This window comes from Lepidochelys olivacea (genome assembly GCF_965140295.1).
Source record: "Lepidochelys olivacea isolate rLepOli2 genome assembly, chromosome: 10".
Classification (NCBI taxonomy): Eukaryota; Metazoa; Chordata; order Testudines; family Cheloniidae; genus Lepidochelys; species Lepidochelys olivacea.
Genome location: NC_140420.1, coordinates 30,288,488 through 30,308,894, shown reverse-complemented (window position 1 = coordinate 30,308,894; position 20,407 = coordinate 30,288,488). Strand labels below are relative to the sequence as shown.

Here is a 20,407-nt window from a genome sequence, read left to right as displayed (position 1 = left end):
GACTTTATCTTAGAAGAGAGAGAACCAGTTAGTTACCGCCTTTATTTACTAAGGATGAGTGGCCTTATCAAGTGGTTGAGGCCCACTCTTGCTCTTCCAGTAATGGCAGCCTTGCCCGCTGCTCCAGCACCACCACGCTTTGTCCCATACTGCTCCCCACGCAGGGAGAAAACTCCCTAGCAATATTTATCAACCCACCCACAGTATCCACTTCTAAATCCCTCCCTAAAACTTGCCGCTGTTGTGGTGCCTACAAATCATTCCCACCTGGCATTGATTAGGAAAATAACTGGCTATGACTTCGGCTTTTCTGCTGAACTCTGTTTTATTGTTACCCCCCTCCCATCTCACTGCCACCCCACTGATCTGTTTGGTCCACCCGTTGTGCGCTGTCTACCATGAAGATTGTAAGCTGTTTGGGATAGGTAATCTCTTCTTCATTACTTGTCCAGGCAGTGCTGACACAATGGGCCCTGGTCCTCAGTTAGGATTCTTAAGAACTCCATAATACAAATAAACAACAATAACGGTAATAACATTTATCCCCATAAAGGTAGCGGATTTCCCCCCCCACACACACACCTATAAGCACCTGAAGCTTTGCCCGTTTCTAGTCCTAAACTCAAATCAAAAATATTCTTGAAGTTCAGAATGGTTTTGATACGTGTTTTCTTCACTCCCATTTTTAGGAGGAGTGGGGGGAGAAAGGAGGCAGAGGGAGAAGAGGTTGAGAAGGATAGGGAGATTGCAGACTCAGGAACAAAACCAAATGCAGAACTTTTCATTCAGCAGTGGTGGTGACTTGCTAGAACACTACAGTGTAATTACAGATGTACTCGATGGCTCTATAGAATAAAACAGACCACTGTTGTGTCTTCTGCTAACTCTTCTGTTCCTTGCAGCTACTCCCTTGAATCAGGGATTCAGTGCATCTCCATAGCAAAATCCTCTGGGTTGGGGTTGACGATCAGTGGCGGATCTAACAGGCCAGAGGGTCCCATGATTTATGTTCAAGAGCTTATGCCAGAAGGGGACTGTTACAGAGTAAGTCAACAGCATGGAGGGCTTCTGTGACCTGTGAAACAGGAGTTTTTCCTGAAAGCTTCTGCTGTTTGGAAGGAGCTCTCACTGGGATGGGTGAATAATCTATGGCGTGGGAGAATAAGGATGTGTATTGCAGGAGAATACTTTGAGCAGTGTCACTCTTTTTTGGATGCACTAATCCTTGTGGCTAAAGCTTGATGCTACACAGATGTCTCCCTCGTTTAGGATGGGCGGCTCCGGCCTGGTGATCAGTTAATTGCCATCAATAAAGACTCTTTGGTGGGCAGCACATATGAAGAGGCCAGAAAAATACTTGCAAAAACCAAATGCAGGTAGGCGTGCACCAGCAGCCCAGGCGAATAAGTTCCTTGGGTACAAAAAGCATTTCCTATTATTGCCAATAAAGGCCATATCTTGAGATAGCTGCTGAGTGTTAGGTAGGAGACCTGCACATTGTTCTAAGCTTAAGTGCAAGAAGAACGTCCTATATTGGAGACCTTCATACCTCAGGAGGTCTTGAGTACATGGAGCTTCTCACATCATAATCAGGAATGGCAGGATACCTTCCCAACCTGTCAGTCTTTGTATGGCTTTGCAATGAGCATGTTCCATCACACAGACCTTCCCAAAGTTCTGCAACAGAATGTGGGCTCTCATAAGAATCCTGTCTGATGAAGACAGCTCTAATATTGTTGCGTGTTACACAGGCAATTAACAAGCTTAGCTCAGAGGAAAGACCACAGAGCTATTCCCGTGAAAGTTCTGAAACCTTAAGCATGTGTAGTTTTTAAGCACTAACAAAACTTGGTTATTTTCAGACATGAGGGAAACACAGAAGTGGCCTTTATTCCTGGAAGGGGACGGTTACATCCCGGACTCTCGGTTCATAATAGCATCCAGTCGCCGCCTCCTAAGGCCATGGGGAATGGTGTTAGCTCTTGCAGGTTGAAAGTCCACGTGAGGTCACCTGAGGTACGTTGAAGTTCAGTATAAGACCACAAAGACCCCATGATTTCCATCTCCAATCGGATTACTGTTTTTAGGGACTCTGTGATAATCCTTCCAGATTAGCTGTTTGGAAAGTCAGCAGTGTGGACCCGTATGGCTCTGTTTGCTCCCATACGGAGTTGGGTATTTTACATCTGAGATTTGTTTCTTCTGGTTTGGGGTGAAAGAGGATCAGTCAATTGAAGTGATGTGTTTGAAAGTCGCTGAGACATGTTTTCATGTCCAGAGTCCTGGTTCAAACCTATTTTCAGAAGTCACAAGTGAAAAAAGCAACTGATGACAGTAACTCAGTGAGTACCTGCCCACATTCAACAGCCATCAAATTCAGAACTGTCAGCACTCTTTCCTCATGAGGCGCAGCACTATACGGTATTTCCTGAAGCTAGAGGTGACTAGGAGATTTGGCCATGCAGCTCCCATCCAAATCAATGAGTCATGTGGCTAAGAATGTAGTGTGGCAGGTTATAGTGAGGGGTAGCTCTAGTGTTATAGAAGGAGCTTGTAAACTGTCATCACTGTGCATTACACCTGTTGTGCATGGGGCACAGATTCATTGCCAGTATCTGGGCTGTAACCTCCTAGCTTTGGTTGTGTTGTATTTCAGCAGTTCTCACCCTTTTCCATACCATAGACCAGAGGTGGGCAAACTATGGCCCGTAGGCCACATCCGGCCCGTGGGACCATCCTACCTGGCCCTTGAGCTCCTGGCCGAGGAGGCTAGCCCCTGGCCCCTCCCCTGCTGTCCTCTCTCCCCCGTAGTGACGCTGCCGTGCGGGCTGCTAGCTTCGGCCGCATGGCGGGGCTGCGAGCTCCTGCTGCTCGGAGTGGCATGGTAAGGGGGCGGGGTTGGATAAGGGGCAGGGAGTTCTGGGGGGGCAGTTAGGGGACAGGGAGCAGGGGGCTGTTGGATAGGGGGCGGTGTCCTGGGGGTCGGTTAGGGGCGGGGGATCCTGGGAGGGGGCGGTTAGGGGTCAAGGAGAAGGGGGGGTTGGATGGGTCAGGAGTTCTGAAGGGGGCAGTCAGGGGGCAGGAAGTGGGAGGAGGTAGATAGGGGGTGGGGCCAGACTGTTTGGGGAGGCACAGCCTTCCCTACCTGGCCCTCCATACAGTTTTGCACCCCGATGTGGCCCTTGGGCCAAAAAATTGCCCACCCTGCCATAGACCCAACTGGAGCCCCTCTCCCATTTAGTATTATGATTGTAGCTCTCTGATCTCAGACTGAGAGTCCCCGCTGCATATGATTCCAGCATGTCCTTGTAGATACACCTCTACCCCGATATAATGCGACCCGATATAACACGGTAAAGCAGCGCTTCCGGGGGGCAGGGCTGTGCGCTCTGGTGGATCAAAGCAAGTTCGATATAACGCGGTTTCACCTATAATGTGGTAAGATTTTTTGGCTCCCGAGGACAGTGTTATATCGGGGTAGAGGTGTAGCTCTGCTTTCTGTCCATTGGGTAATACTAGATGTGCCCTTGAGATGATCCAAACTCCCTAAGAATTCATGGGTGTCTTGGATATGTAGGGTTTTAAACAAACCCTGGTGGCTACAACACACTGGGTCATCCATGGTGTGATTCCACTGCTCTCAGTAAAGTTACTTCAGTTTAGCCCCTGTGTATGCAATCATCCAGGAGATTCTTAGCTTCCACAGTAATGAACATGGGAGTGAGGCGCACAAACCTTTTGAGGATCTGGGCCTCTGGGACTATTACTGAGACAACCCCTTTTACTCCAAACCCAGGACTCTTGTTTGGTTCATCATCATTGTTCACACTCTCTCTCTCTAGCACAGTAGGTTCATATGGTGCTTCACACAAGAGATGGTTCAGTCTGATTCCTTAGGGAGCAGCTGGGACCTATTGAGCTCTTCCCCCTACCTTTGCTTTTCACTTACACTGGCAAACTGGGTTTAGCATTTTGTCCTCTGTGCTATTTTGTTTTGTTTTTTAGACCAGACAAGAAAATCTCTTTCCTGTGCCTTCTCCATCACCAGACATTTGCCCCCCAGAGCTCACGATATCTGGTAAGAGGCATGCTTTCTTGCGATCTCCTCTGTTTGTGCAGGGGGCGAAGGTATCTAGTCCACAACTCCTCAGTATCAGAAGTAATGAAATGAAGCTTTAAATACCTACAGCAGTGTAGGTGGAGTTTAATAATGTAATGACAGAGTCCAGTCCATTAGGACTGATTAAATGCAATGGTGCAATTAATGTAGGGCTCTATTCAGTAGGCATTAGATACACCCATGTCAGCTTGTCTATAGGAGCAGAGGTCTTTGCAGGGGTGACTGAGTGTCTCAAGGGATTAGCAATGGGATACAGAGCCTTTCATCTCTAGGTCACTGTTTCTGTATCGGGTTGGTAGTGATGGAGTGTCACTGCTATTATCTAAAGACCGTGTGAAATGTGGTTTTGGGATCAGTCCAGTGGCCAGATATCCTTACTGCAGTCAGCACTAATTGGCAGCCTTGCTGGTGGGACTGAATGGCCCTTGGAAGCTGAATTGCTGTTAAAAAATAGATAAATCAGTGTTGCTTCCAAAGCACAGCATGGCCCCAAACAGGAACATGATTCCACGATCATTGAGCCAAATCAGTTGACTCCAATTATCCATGAAGAGGTAGTTGTAAAGCGTGGGATAGAACAACCATTTAGGGGGCTTTGTCTCAGCATCCGAGGCTCACATGTAAGAAGATATTTGTCTTTCAAATGTTGTTTTCCTCTGTGCTCACAGACCACTACATACCTCTTGCTTTCACATGGTTTTTTTTTTTTTTTTTTTTGCTTTGGTTTGAACAGAAGACTCCCTCCTTGCAGGTTTCTCTTCTGGCTGATGCTTGAGACTTACCATTTAAGATAAGAGTTGGTTAGAAACATTTCCAATTTTGAAAAATTTCAGTGGACAATTCTTTTCCATACACACATCAAACACATTTTTCAAGCACGAACATGAACACACATTTCTTCCACTTAAGATCCCACTTTGTATAGTTCTGAATCCTAAAGTGGCTTGATCTGTTTGCACATTAAACACTTGAGGGCAATTTTCAAGCAAGCGCAAAAATCAGCAAGCCCAGCTTAAGCACACTAATAATCCAAGGCACGTATGAAGGTTGCAGTTTGCAAATGGGCATGTGCCAGCCCCAGGCAGTGTGATATCTGCGTGCTTGTTTCAGGTACGTGTATGCTAAAATGTACATGCTCTGTTTTCTCCAGCCGAGATTGTGCATTAGTTGAAGATGTAGAACGTTTTGAGGAAAAAGAAACTGAGCCCTCTGACTGATCCTGAGGCATTTGTGGCTTAAATAACACATTCCCAGCTCAATAAACTTTTTCTCCTTCAGGCATTTTGAGCCCTTCCACTATACTCTCAGAGATGTTTGTGTTTGATTAATAAGAAAAAGAAAATGAATAATATCTACAGAAGCCCATCTGATCTGTTGGGCTCATGGTTCTGCTCCCCCAAGGAGTAAATGCTTTATCTGCCATGCTGCCTGTCCTTGTCCATTTCTACGTCAGCACAGTAGAGCTAATGCTGTCAGACTGCTTTGCAATACACAAAGGTATTTTGAGACAGACATTCATATGGAGTAATGTTCCTTGGGAACTGAGCTCCTAATTACCATGATACTTTGAATTGATGATATAGCGAAATAGTTTTAATGAGTGTAAACGTCTCTCTTCTCCTGCCATTTGGGCAGTTCATAAAAAGAATTACTGCACTCAGTGATGGCAGGTAAAGTCGCACTGGGATGAATTCTGGACTCACATAAGTCTTCACTATTCTTATTGGAGCCCTTGGAAATTACAGTTTAGTGACCCAATAGATAATCTTCAGCATGATGCCGTAAAAGTTATTCTGACACTGTGGGTGCACCCCACCGGGGACAAAGGTGTGGAGTTTACCCCATGCTAGCTAACACATGGTAACTAATATGTGGTAAAACATCCTAGTGTGGGCAAGGCAGTTTGCACATGTGATCAGGTATAGGGTGAACCTACAGGTTACCTCAACCAACTACTGTGTGAAAGCTACACCTGCCTTAGCCACACTAGGTTTCACTATGTGATTGTCACCACCCTTTAGCTACCACCTGGTGAAACCCCACCTTTTGCCTAGTGCAGACAAGGCTAACGACAGACTGTCTTCTACCCCCCAATGCATTTTGCATTGGCGTTTGAGAAGAGATCCCTTGGTTGAAACAAGAGAGAGCTGCAGGCAGGGAGCTCTCTGTTAAGGACCCTCCACTCTGAAATATGCTTCCCCACACTGGTAAGGCCCCCAGGCCTGCTTTGTTAACCACAGGACATGCTGTCAAGAACATATTTCCTCTGGAAGGTGGGGGTCTGAAGGGATGGTCCAAGGCCAGCCAATGGGGGGCAGTTGTTTGTTAGTCTATCTACATTGCAGACCTGTGAAGCAGTGTAGTCTGGTGGACAGGGCCCTAGGCTGTGAGTCAAGCAACCCCTGGGTTCTATTCCCAGCTTTGCTATGTGACCCTTGGCAAGTCACTTCTCCCTTGTGTCCCTCTCCCATCTTTTAGGCTGTAAATTCTTTGGGACAGGAACTATCTCCTGCTCTTTTTCTGTACAACGTCTCGCACACTGGGACACTGATCTCAGTCAGGCTGCTAGTCATGCAAATAGTATAATCTAGGCTGAGAATCATCTCAGGCAGTCTATTACAGATGTCTGCTTTTAATAGCTGGTGTTATGAGTGCTGTGAAGGGCACAGAGTTGTGAACAGGCCCCATTATACATTGGAATAAACAAATAGTCTTGGGGTGAACAGGAGCTTAGTCTGAAATCTGAACGAGTCACTGGGGCCTGTTGGCTGATCACCAGTGCCTGGTGGCCTTCAGGATTGCCTAGGATGTTTGTGTTAAGAGTTTATGAGCAAAGCCGCATGGAGCTAATCCCGATTAGCAAGGAGTTGAAGGGGAATGATCAGCCCTTGAACCTACACAGCACGGGGCTGGGTGACCAATCCAGTGAACCCATTTATTACCTCAGGCCCTGCTTCCCGGATGCTGGCATTAGCGGGACAGATAAATATCAGGATTAGGAGGATTATGCTTGTGACAGCACCTCTGCTGCTTTTCCCCTGTGTTTCCATAAAATCTTCTCTTCATTTGAGAGTCACAGTGAATGGCATTTTTTCAAAAGTGCCTCAGTGAGTTAGGAGCATGTGTCCCACAAATTTTTTTCAACAGGACTTGTGCTCCTAAATCCCTTGTTCTTTGGAAAATCCCACCCACTGATTTAAAACAGCTGGAGGTCTTTAAGGTGATCTGGGTATCAGTTTCTTTGTTAACCTGTGCCCCAGTTCCCAGGCAGTGCAAAGATGAAAGAAAATGGCTCTCCGACGCTCTTCTATGTTACATGATCCTGTATCACTGAAGTCCATGGGAATTTTGTCACTGACTCTGGTGTGAACAGGGTCAGGTTTTATAAGCCCCTTTTGTTATCAGATTCAAAGAGCATCATTAGCAGGGTCTTAAAAGCAGCGGTGGCATTACCCATTTTTAGAGTCTATCTGGGCCTCCCCCTAAATGAGCAGCAGTTTCTGCAGCCCTTTTCTGAATAGGTCTGTTGGGGGCTGCAGGAATAAACTGAATTGTGGGATTTTTCTATGCACAGGTCCCACTGAAGTCAATGGGACTTGTGTTCCTGAGTCATTTGGGCACTTTTGAAAATGCGCCCTGGAATGAAGAGCAGGCTGTCAGTGGCTGGGTCTCTCTCCCAATGCCTCAGTCGTCCTCTCTGACGGAGACACTCTACTGTTTCCCTTCTTGCAACACAATTTCTATTGTTGTGGACACAAGCGCTCTCCAGCCTCACCTTAACTGTACACCCTGCACATACTATGTAGCCTGCTCAGCCTGAGTGAAAGGGAGCTGGTGCTCTTCATAACAGTAACGCAGGGAGAAATCCGGCAACACGTTTTCTTAGGGTGACCAGGTGTCCCGATTTTATCGGAACAGTCCCGATATTTGCGGCTTTTTCTTATATAGATGCCTATTACCCCCCACCCTTTGTCCTGATTTTTCACACTTTCTGTCTGGTCACCCTATGTTTTTTGGTGGTGTTTTTAACCTGTGAATTCTCTCTTTAATGAGAGTTCGGAACACTTCTCTGAGACCACACTCAGTCCAGCACTTACATAAACGTTACTTTGAATCTGGGTTAAAACTCTTGGGCTAAGGGGCCAGTGGTGGATTTTTATAAAACCTCACTGATTGGGTTTTGGTTCTGTAAAACTGAAGCATAAATTGGGGTGGTCGGAATCCAGGTTGAATTTTATTCAAATCACCAAAGTTCAGAGTCCCAGGCCTCATATATAAACTTCAGGCCAAGGTTTTCAGAAGTGACTTGTAATTTTTGGTTGCCTTCATTTGTGATGCCCAAGTGGAGACTTTAAAGATTCCTGCTTTTCAGAGAGTGCTGAGCACCCATCCTCTGAAAATCCTGGCCTCTGATGTTAGCTCATCTGTACTTGCAACATATTTCATGCAATGCCAAAGCCTAGTTTGGGATGTTCCTTGTCAACATATCTCTTCCCCCCACTATAGAATCTCAGGGTTGGAAGGGAGCCTCAGGATGTCATCTAGTCTAACCCCCTGCTCAAAGCAGGACCAATCCCCAGTTTTTGCTCCAGATCCCTAAATGGCCCCCTCAAGGATTGAACTCACAACCCTGGGTTTAGCAGGTCAATGCTCAAACCACTGAGCTATCCCTCCCCCCCCCTTTCCATGCTCTTCTACTAATGATTGCTTAATGTTATTTAGCACCTGCTTCACCTTCTGGTCAGAGGGCAGCTTCAGGCAGCAAACCAAAAGTAGCGCTGGATCCCCATATTCGACTCAAGGATGGGAAACTCGAACTGGTAAGTTGAAAGGCTTCCTGCCTTGAAATTGAGATTTTGTGCTCAGTAGGGGGCTCCCAGACTGCATCTGATTACATGGTGCCGGCTCCTCCTCCTCCTTTCCAGCTGCTGAATCGCATTAAAAGAAGCTAAAACTACATAAGCATTTCCCTCATATTGCTTTTCCATGAAGGAAATTGCTGTAATTTGTATGAGGATGGTTATGGGAAGAAGGACCAGGTGGTGGCAAATGAGAGCAGAGGTGGGGCCAGATGGTGGTAGACGGGAGGGGAAGTCAGGTTGGATATTAAGATGTGATCCATGCTATGAAAGTCTGAGAACCCCACTATGTTAAGTTACCCTGGCAGTCCCAGGTCAAGCAAGATCAGGAATTGAAACAGGTCCTTCTTGCTCAGAAAGGGCTTTACTCATGGGTCTCTGCCTCAGAGATCATTTTGTGGGCCTCTGTCCAATTCAGCATTCCGTGTTAATAGAGCAGCATCAATGTCCTGCTTGGAGACAGCTGCTTCACTGGAGGGATAGGTGAGGTGCCTTTGGAGATAATGGGCCAAAAAATGTTGAAGGCCAGAGGAAAACATAAACACAAAATAAAACAGCAAAAGAAAGAACACTTTCTGCATCTTCAGATCTTATGAGCAGCAAACCAGGGTGCAGGGGCAGACTCAGTCCTGGTCTGAAGGCTAGAGATGGTTGAAATTTTTCAAAGAAAAAGTTTGTCATTCAAAAATAGCCCTTTTTGGATGTTTTTAGAAATATTTCAGTTTTTCATCAAAATCAGAAATGAAAAAAAATGATCATATTTGGTTTTCTCTTGCTTGCTTGCTAACATAAATGGCTGAAATCCTGTTTTGTTTTCCTGTCATTTAAAAAAAAATGGAAATCAGGACCAAAAAACCCGCAAAAAAAACATTACAAATGAAAAATTGGTCAAGTTTGAACCCAAAATGGAAAAATATTCTGATTAGTTTATTTTTTTTGCAAACCTGTTTTTTCCTCTTTTCTTCTGGCTTCAATAAGGAGGACAATTGTATTGTATTGTCTTACTGGGAGTGTCATCCTGGTATGCCACATCTCAGTTGGGGCTATTGTCTTTACCATAATATTGCTGGGTTAAGATTACCTTCCAGATAAATGACTGGTTAAAATGATGCTGATCATTTTATTGCACGCAAGATGCTAGTAAGTTCTCTTGCTGTACATTTTTATAGCAAGGAGCAAGGTCATTATTTGCAACTCCACAGCCTCCTGACCTTTGCCTTGGTGATCCCCACTGTGGGGGTGTCTCCCCTGTTTGCTGGATCACCAGATGTGAGTGGGTACCTCTTGAAGATGGGATGGGGGATTTTGGCTCCCTCACCTATGGGAGTGCTGCGTTTAGAAGTGGAGGTTGCGGTTCACAGAACAGATTGAACAGATTATCATGAGTGGGTGCTGTGGCAGGTAGTGTGAGCACATCTAGGTGCTGGGTGAGCAGCTGACTGACTCAGCGAAAGAAGTCTATGCTCTTACAGACTTCCAGAGCCTTTGCTGCGGGGAATGAAGGGAGATACTGCACTGGTAAATATGGAGTCCAGAACCAGGGAAATGGAACACATAGGTGCAAATGGGAGGAGCATAACCCAGCTGCTACACGGGTCACATTAACATGAGCTTACTTTCATCTTCACGTTGTCTTGATATGTCTTGTTCATGGAATCAAGAGCACGCTGCTGTTTGGTGCATGAGTGTCCATCTCAGCCTGGCCCATAGGGGCTGCCGTACTACAGTTTCCACTTGGGACTTACTCCTGTAGCTCAAGCTGAGGAGACTCATGTTTTTAGCTCTGGAGGGCACACAGTAAATCCATGATTGATGGTCAGTACACAAGCACTCTTGGCAGCTGCAGGGCAGATGAAGGATCAGGACTGAGAGTGTCAGGTGAGAGGATCTTGATCTTGAAGAATGATGGAAACGTTGGAGAATGATTGATTGCAATAAGGCTTTGTCCAAACCTGGGCATTGCCTTATTTACTTAGTTTTGTAATTTTCTGTCTTTGCTCAAGCCATTTAGAGGTATTTGGTGGAAAAAATGGGTTTTTTTAGGCTGTTAATCTTTGGCAATATGCCATTTATTTTAAATGTGGTCGTATATTCTCAAATCAGTGCACAGACTATACCTTGGTGTCTATGCACTGAAAGCCCATGGAAGCACATGTGGTGCTACGAGTATATCTAGGTTTCTCAGCTTGAATCTTTCCCAGTTCTGTTGCACAAACATTATGTTTGGGCTCATGCTGACGGTGTCAATGAAAGGCATTGGAGTTAGTATGTTGCTTGCTTTCAAGAGAGATTAAAATACCACAAACCTAGTCTGAGAGAATCTGGTGCCTTTCTGTTTGCATAGAATAACTCTATAGCACTGGGTCACGTGACCTAATCTGCACCTACATCATCTAGTGCTGGGTTCAGTCTGCTCCACCTGATTCCCCTTTATTCTAATCCAGAGCCTGACCTGGGTGTATAGGACTATTAGTATACATGTGAGTCATAGTTCAGGTAACGTGAGATACAGACACAGTGCTCAAAACATTGATTACATTATTTAGGATCACAGAGCTCATCCAGTATAATTAGGTTCAAGTCCTAATTTGATTAATGAGATAGAGGGATAATAGGCTTCTACCAAACTATCAGAACAGGACTCATGAAAAAAATGACACTGTTGCACCATATCTGAGTTCAGTTTGCGGGTCAAGAAGGATGTGCACCATTCCTCCAAAATTCGGAGATGTAGAGGTTGCCAGACCTGAAACAGGGAAGACACAGCGTGGCGGCATCATGTGGATTAGAACCTACGGGCATTTGAATTCTCCTGGCTTGGCTTTGTGTCCAGAGAGCCCCTAAAATCTGCCATGTCTTCCTATAGTAAGGTTATTGTTGGCGTTCGTGTTATACATCTATAGAGAGCTTTTGATTCAGAAGGACCCTCCTTCTGCTATCTATGGGTCCAGTCCTGCTCTCATTGAAGTCAAGCACTTTTTGCCATGATGGCCTAAATTCTTATTACACTAACCTACACCCATTTCATGGCCCCTTCATATTGCTAGAACCATGTAAGTGGGCATTAGTGTAAAGCAGGGATCTCAAACTCGAATCACCAGGAGGGCCACATGAGGACTAGTACAGTGGCCCGAGGGCCGCATCACTGACATCCCCCCCTGGCCCTGCCCCCACTCCACCCCTTCCATGTGGCCCCGCCCCTTCTCAGCCTCTTTCCACCCCCATTCCAACCCCTTCCCCAAAGTCCCCACCCCAACTCCACCCCCTCCCTACCCCTATTCCAACCCCTTCCCCAAATCCCTCCCCCGGCCCCGCCTCTTCTCCGCCACCTCCCCTGAGCGCCTGGCTCCCCACTCCTCCCCGCTCTTTCCTGGAAAGTGCTAAGCGCTGCCAGACAACTGTTTGGCAGCAGAAAGCGCCTGGAGGTAGGCAGAAAAGCAGACACGGTACGCTGGGGGGAGAGGAGGAGGGAGGGGAGCTTGGCAGCCCTCAGGAAATAACTCCGGGGGGGAGGGGCAGGGCCTGGCGGTCTGCAGGAAATAACCCTGCAGGCTGCATGTTTGAGACCCCTGGTGTAAAGGCACATCTACACTGAAACCGCTACAGCTGCAGCTGTGCTTCTGTAACCCTACAGCGTAGACACTACCTAAGCTGATGGGAGGGGGTTCACCTGTTAGGGTAAGTAATCTACCTTACTACAAAGAGGCAGGAGCTAAATTTACGGAAGAATTCTTCCATCATCCTAGTGTTGTCTGTACCAGGGGTTGAATCGGCACACCTACGTCTCTCAGGGGTATGAATGTAGATGTAGCTATGCCAGTGTAAGTTCCCAGTGTAGACCAGCCCTAAGCAAGAATCAGGCCCAATATCACAATGTATCAAGTTGTGCTTGAAGTGCTGAGGATCTAAAGGATGTTGTGGGTTTTTTCCTAGTTAAAGTGTTTTGATAAACAAAACATTCCAATCCTCTTCAAAGGACGGGGACTGGAACTTACTGGTGACTAAATGGTGAGGCCTAATTAACTTGAGAGTGTCCCTTGGGTTCTTTATTCTCAACCATTTTATATCAAATATGAGCACCCTGCCCACCCATACTGTATTTTCTTGTAATGTGATGGATACAGTCTAGAAATATACCACTCATCCCAAGGTTATCTCCCCACACAGGCTTTTGGATAGGTATAGCGACTGTCATGAGTATCTGGTTCTATTGTTCCTGTTGGAGCTGATACAGCTTGCTAGGCAAGACACAACTGTTCCAGGCATAGAGGCTAGAGTTTGCTGCCACCTCATGGTGGACGAAGCAGTTGCCTTTTCAGGTTGGAATCCCAGGAAAATGAGGAATGTAGCATGTGGGCACAAAGTTTCCCGCTAGAAATGCACGATGCTTCTCCATTAGAATTCAGGATTGAATTTTCTCATTGGTCTCTACTTATTCTGGCTTTAACACAAAGTTGCTTCATGTATAAAGAGCATAGCACACTTTACCTTGCACTTTAAAAGCTGTATTTCTGAATGCCATTTTATTTCCCACAAAAGGGATTCTCCAAGCTTGAGAAAATCCGGGATTTCCCATGTGTCTAGCCGTTAGAGAAGGGGACAATACATGGCTACAAATCTAGGCTCTGTCACTGACTCGATGCAGAATGGGACCGTGCATTAGTCACCTAGTCTCTGTGTCCCTCAGTCTTGTCATGTGTAAAATAGAAATAACATGGGTATATTTGTCTGTGTTGCTGCAGTGAGGTTTGATTAATTAATGTTTGTGTCTGCTACACAAACTAAAGAAACAATAAATAATAACAACGTAGCTCTTTAACTGGAAGGCCCTATGGAAGTGTAAAATATTATGACAATGCCTTCTGCTGAAAAAAGCAGTGAGACTTGTCTTGTTTGCACGCTCTAACCACACCGAAGACTCATTCTGGGGAATGAGAGAGCGAGCATAAATGGGAACCTGAAAGGAAGTTGAACTTTCAGCAGCACAGCCTCAGCTGGTGAAAATTGTCCATTGGTTTCACTGGAGCGATGACAGTTTGTATTAGCTGAGGATCTTCCTATACTCTATAGGACGTGCTCATGGGAAGAGATCAGAAGAGATGCAACATGGTTCCAGATCTAGGTGAGGAGGTGACTTGGAGACCTAGGCCAGACCTGCTCCATGAAAAGTCATGTTTATGGCGTGAATGATGATGAACTTGATGATAAATCCAGCTCAAACTGCCCCCGCCCCCCAACTCCTTCCAGAAAACTTGCATTCCTGTGGGGATTATTCTGTGGACTTGTTGCTCCTGTTTAAAGGTGCTGCAATATCTGGGTCTGGATGTGACCGAGGAGAAGAGGAAGCAATTACAGCAGAGTCTGATCACAGATTCGCAGGGAACAGTGGCCTATGGAGGTGAGCAGGGTGCTGCGATGTGCAATATGAGACCGAGAGTGCATTTCATCCCTGGTATAATGCCATTGACTGCTCTGGGACGTGAGACATGCCACCTGTGAGGTGACAGCTAGAATAAAGACACAGACCCATCAAATCCTGTATCTTGGCAGGGAGTTAGACTAGATGACCCTTGCGGTCCCTTCTAACCCTATGGTTCGGTGCCCAGACAGGTTTTAGTTCAGATGCAATTTATTCAGTAACTAATCACACAAGGAAAAAGCCTCTAACTGGTCCACATGTAAAATGGGAGTAACAGAGAGGGAGTGCACAGGCCCCTTCTCCTCAAACCTTCAGCCTGCTCACCAGCAATGGCAAAAGGAAGCTGCAAAAACAGAATGACAAACCTGCTTTCTGTGGGCTGGCAGGAAATTGCTGCCCCCTAAGGTTTGGTCACGTAACTACTTTGTCTCTGCACTGAAGTTCAGCATTGCTTCCAAGAAGTTTCTCTGATGAAAATGCTAGGTGGTTGAGTTTCGTTTGTTTGTTTTTAATCCTAAGCAATGCTTTCTAGAAAATTGGCACAGAGGTCTCTAAACCATGGCTAGCAAAAGCATACTGCATATTGACCCTGCATTCAACGTACAGAGATTTGGGATGGGATAGAGAGAACCTTCTCTCTGCTGGAGGTGGTTGGGTTTGCTATAATGTTTGTAGTGATGGAAATGAAATGTATTACCTTCTTCTGGATAATCTGTGGCTTCTGTGAAAGTTGGCTGTGTAAACTCAGTTCCAGGTTCTCTCTTCATACTGTGACTACTCTCGCTCTTCCCCCCCCATAGATTTTCTTCAAGCTCTCAGGGATCTGCTGCAAGATGAGCGGGAGGAGGCTGGCCTTGACGCCAGTTCTGTGCTCTTCACTCAGCATGAAGTGGCCAGTTTATTGGATACATCTGCTTTTCACTCTCTGGTCAGCCTTAGCCAAATACTGTTTCTTGCTTCTCTTCCTAGCCTACTGCACCCTGCCTTGGTTCCAAAGCTCCTTTCACATCAAAGACCTTCTGGGTCTTACTGTGAGCTGGTGTAAGAGAAAGGGATATACTATAATATGATTTGGGACCAAGTAGCTGTGTCCTGGATTCTTGGTCTGGATGATAGCTGTAAACTGTGGAAAAAAATAGCGACAGTGCTATCTTTCTCCAAAAGGCAGAGCAGGCAAAGACTAACGGGCTATCTTTCACTTATACTTTAGTTATAGAAAAGAGAGGCTAGAATTTCATCCCTTAATCATAAAGCTTAAAGGAAATCCCATAAAAGACCTGACTTCACATGCTTGATGACTAAAAAAAAAAAACCTATATAATGGTTTGAAGGAAGCTGCTGATGTCAATTTTCTAGCCATACAAAAGAAAAAAATTACCATAATAAAGCCATTCAAGCTATTTCATTGCCTAAAGGTGCTATCTTATGTCACTTTGATGGTGATACAGAAGGAAAATTAGCCATGGTGAATCCATTCCAGCTATTGTCACTTCAGTAACACAGTGAGAATTAACCACTGGTCCAGCTGTCTCATGGCGTGGAGCCTGAATTCCTATGGAATACAAAACCACAATTAGATTATTTATTGTGACACTTGTGTCGTTTTGTAAAAACACAAACTGTCTTTGAAAATTATTTGGAATAATCATTGGTAGGGGTATGTCAAAAGTATGCATGCTTTGTAACCACATGCTCGTGGTGGAAGAAAAGCCGAACTCACTCACCGTGTGCACCAATGTCTTCCAGACTTTTGACTCCGTCAGCTGTACCGATGGCGAGGAACTGGAACAGCTTCAACTGGAAATGACAGATCTGCGGCAGGAAGTCCAAAGGCTGAAGGTGAGGGTTATCTTTCAAGCATGTTTTTCTGTCCTGGGCGTTTTGTACTCAGTGTTTCAATATTCAAATATAGTGGATGTAACAGTGTGACAATTGGGCAGGTCTTCTATGTGTATCACACCTTTACATTTCTAGGCATTTGTTGGAGGCAGCCATCATTCTGCATTCAGTTCAATGTGGGTTGTTACAGAGAAGACATGTGTACGGTGCTTCCTCTCATCGAGACTTCATTTTTGTTCTTTCTTTGTTTTTTTCCTTAAAACAAAAGTTTAATGTGCCAAAAGGGTATGGTTACTCCTTTTTTACTGGAAAACCATAGAAGAAAATAAATATTTTTAAAATATCCAAAACGTAACACAAATAATTCACATCTCATATTAAACCTAAATACACCCCCCACCCTCCCGATCTAACCTAATATTGGCAGCTCCGCTGTTAAAAGCATGATGGTGAGAAGGTGCATTTTTCAGATACATACAAGGTGTAGCCAATGAAAGGCAGTTGCAGAGTAAGAGTGCATCTAAAAATATGGCTGTTATAGAGGAGAGCTGCAAGTCCGTAGTTGCTTCTAGTGAATTAATTCAAGAAAGTCCTATTTCCTGCGTTATTCAGGAGATAGCCTAGGTGATCACAGTGGTCCCTTGTTGCCTTTTCATCTGCGTGAATGTGCTGTCAAACATGATGCCTGACCAACTGAAAATCTTCCTCCTAGTCTCTTCTGAAGGAGGTGGAAAGCAGCAAGAAGTCAATGGAATATGAACTTCAGAGACTGAACCAGGTTAGTTTAGAGGTTTCTTGTGAATTGTCCAGTGGCGGTATTAGCCGGGCTCCATGGATGCAATTGCACCCACAGAAATCAGGCCCAGATGTGCCCTTCTACAGGCAGGGTTGCTTGGGGTAGAGGGTGAGGGTAGGGGCAAAATCACACTTCTCAAGTGTGCTGCACCTGTTGTTTCCATTACTTTAGCCAAAGTGCAAAAGGCAGGCTCTGTTTTAATGTTCTCTGGGGTATGTCTACGCTGCAGTAAAGAACCCATGACACCGAGTCTCAGAGCCTGGGTCAATTGACAGGCTCTTGGGGCTCGGGCTGAAGGCCTGAAAATTCACAGTGTAGACATTTGGGCTGGAGCCTGGGCTCTGAGAACCATCCCCCTCGCAGGGTTTCAGAGCCAGGCTCCTGCCCGAATCTGAACATACAAAAGAACGGCCATTCAGGGTCAGACCAAAGGTCCATCTAGATCAGTATCCTGTCTTCTAACAGTGGCCAATGCCAGGTGCTTCAGAAGGAATGAACAGAACAGGTAATCATCAAGTGATCCACTCCTGTCCTCCATTCCCAGCTTCTGGCAAACAGAGGCTAGGGACACCATCCCTGCCCATCCTGGCTAATATCCATTGATGGACCTATCCTCCATGAACTTATCTAGTTCTTTTTTGAACCCTGTTATAGCCTTGGCCTTCACAACATCCTCTGGCAAGGAGTTCCACAGGTTGACTGTGCGTTGTATGAAAAAAATACTTCCTTTTGTTTGTTTTAAACCTGCTACCTAGTAATTTCATTTGATGATCCCTAGTTATTGTGTTATGAGAAGGAGTAAATAACAATTCCTTATTTACTTTCTCCACACCAGTCATGATTTCTGTAGACCTGTGTTATCCCCCCTTAGTCGTCTCTTTTCCAAGCTGAAAAGTCCCAGTTTTATTAATCTGTCCTCATATGGCAGCCGTTCCATACACCGAATCACTTTTGTTGTCCTTTTCTGAACCTTTTCCAATTCCAATATATCTTTTTGAGATGCCCACATCTGCACGCAGTAGTCAAGATGTGGGCATACCATGGATTTATATAGAGGCAATATGATATTTTCTGTCTTCTTATCTGTCCCTTTCTTAATGATTCCCAACATTCTGTTAGCTTTTTTGACTGCCGCTGCACATTGAGTGGATGTTTTCAGAGAACTATCCACAATGACGCCAAGATTTCTTTCTTGAGTGGTAACAGCTAATTTAGACCCCATAATTTTATATGTATAGTTGGGATTATGTTTTCCAATGTGCATTACTTTGCATTTATTAACATAGAATTTCATTTGCCATTTTGTTGCCCAGTTACCCAGTTTTGAGAGATCCTTTTGTAGCACTTCACAGTCTGCTTGGGAGTTAACTATCTTGAGTAGTTTTGTATCATCTGCAAATTTTGCCACCTCACTATTTATCCCTTTTTCCACATCATTTATGAATAAGTTAAATAGGACTAGTCTCAGTACAGACCCCTGGGGGACACCACTATTTACCCCTCTCCATTCTGAAAACTGACCATTTAATCCTACATTTTGTTTCCTATCTTTTAACCAGTTATCAATCCATGAGAGGACCTTCCCTCTTATCCCATGACAGCTTACTTTGCTTAAGAGCCTTTGGTGAGGGATTTTGTAAAAGGATTTTGAAAATCTAAGTACACTGTATCCACTGGATCCCCCTTGTCCACATGCTTGTTGACCCCCTCAAAGAATTCTAGTAGATTGGTGGGGCGTGATTTCCCTTTACAAAAACCATCTTTGACTTTTCCCCACAAATTATGTTTATCTGTGTGACTGACAATTTTATTCTTTGCTGTAGTTTCAACTATTTTGCCCAGTACTGAAGTCAGGCTTACTGGCCTGTAATTGCCGGGATCACCTCTGGAGCCCCTTTTAAAAATTGGCATCACATTAGCTATCCTCCAGTTATTTGGTACAGAAGCTGATTTAAATGATAGGTTACAAACCACAGTTAGTAGTTCTGCAGTTTCACATTTGAGTTCCTTCAGAACTCTTGGGTGAATACCATATGGTCCTGGTGACTTACTACTGTTTAGTTTATCAGTTTGTTCCAAAACCTCCTCTAATGACACCTCAATCTGGGACAGTTCCTCAGATTTGTCACCTAAAAAGAATGGCTTGGGTTTGGGAACCTCCCTCACATCCTCAGCCATGAAGACTGATGCAAGGAATTAATTTAGTTTCTCCACAGTGGCCTTATTGTCCTTGAGTTCTCCTTTAGCATCTCGATCATCCAGTGGCCCCCTGGTTGTTTAGCAGGCTTCCTGCTTCTGATGTATTTAAACCAAAATTTTGCTATTATTTTTTGAGTCTTTGGCTAGTTGTTCTTCAAATTCTTTTTTGACCTTTCTAATTATATTTTTACACTTCATTTGCCAGAGTTTATGCTCCTTTCTATTTTCCTCACTAGGATTTAACTTCCACTTTTTAAAGGATGCCTTTTTGTCTCTCACCTTTTCTTTTACTTTGTTTAGCCACAGTGGCACTTTTTTGGTTCTCTTACTATGTTTTTTTTTAAACTTTGGGGTATACATTTAAGTTGAGCCTCTATTTTGGTGTCTTTAAAAAGTTTCCATGCATCTTGCAGGGATTTCACTTTTGGCACTGTACCTTTTAATTTCTGTTTCACTAACTTCCTCATTTTTGTGTAGTTCACCTTTTTGAAATTAAATGCTACAGTGTTGGGGCACTGTGGTGTTTTCCCCGCCACAGGGATGTTAAATTTAATTATATTATGGTCACTATTACCAAGTGGTCCAGCTATATTCACCTCTTGGACCAGATCCTGTGCTCCACTTAGGACTAAATCAAGAATTCCCCCTCCTCTTGTGGATTCTAGGACTAGCTGCCCCAAGAAGCAGTCATTTAAGGTATCAAGAAACTTGATCTCTGCATCCTGTCCTGAGATGACATGTACCCAGTCAATAGGGGGATAGTTGAAATCCCCCATTATTATTGAATTTTTAATTTTTATAACCTCTCTAATCTCCCTGAGCATTTCACAGTCACTATCACCATCCTGGTCAGGTGGTCGGTAATCTATCCCTACTGCTGTGTTCTTATTATTATAGCATGGAATTACTGTCCATAGAGATTCTGTGGTACAGTTTGGTTCATTTAAGATTTTTACTTCATTTGATTCTATGCTTTCTTTCACATATAGTGCCACTCCCCATCTTACCCATCTTATTATTTAGACTTCTAGCATTTGTGTATAAGCACTTTAAAAACTTGTCATTTTTTAGCTGTCTGCTATTATATGATGTAATTGAATGGGACTCTTTTTCATTTGACATTTTCTCATCAGATCCTACCCATATTTTATCATTTTCCATTCTCTCCTCCTTAC

The 20,407-nt window shown here is 44.6% G+C and overlaps 1 protein-coding gene across 5 annotated transcripts in view; it reads left to right on the top strand.

Moving 5' to 3' along the window:
• The window catches only part of LOC311527015 (syntaxin-binding protein 4-like), a 119,936-nt gene that overhangs the window by 81,622 nt on the left and 17,907 nt on the right, over positions 1-20,407 (top strand). For 4 of the 5 annotated variants that reach the window (XM_084640543.1, XM_084640545.1, XM_084640544.1 and 1 more), the window contains exons 8-16: positions 903-1,044; positions 1,270-1,376; positions 1,863-2,016; positions 4,006-4,078; positions 8,843-8,940; positions 14,281-14,377; positions 15,199-15,326; positions 16,145-16,237; positions 16,950-17,015. In XM_084640543.1, the coding sequence (XP_084496669.1) occupies positions 903-1,044; positions 1,270-1,376; positions 1,863-2,016; positions 4,006-4,078; positions 8,843-8,940; positions 14,281-14,377; positions 15,199-15,326; positions 16,145-16,237; positions 16,950-17,015 (958 nt within the window). The remainder of the gene's footprint in view (positions 1-902; positions 1,045-1,269; positions 1,377-1,862; positions 2,017-4,005; positions 4,079-8,842; positions 8,941-14,280; positions 14,378-15,198; positions 15,327-16,144; positions 16,238-16,949; positions 17,016-20,407) is intronic. The other variant, XM_084640546.1, reaches the window with a different exon arrangement.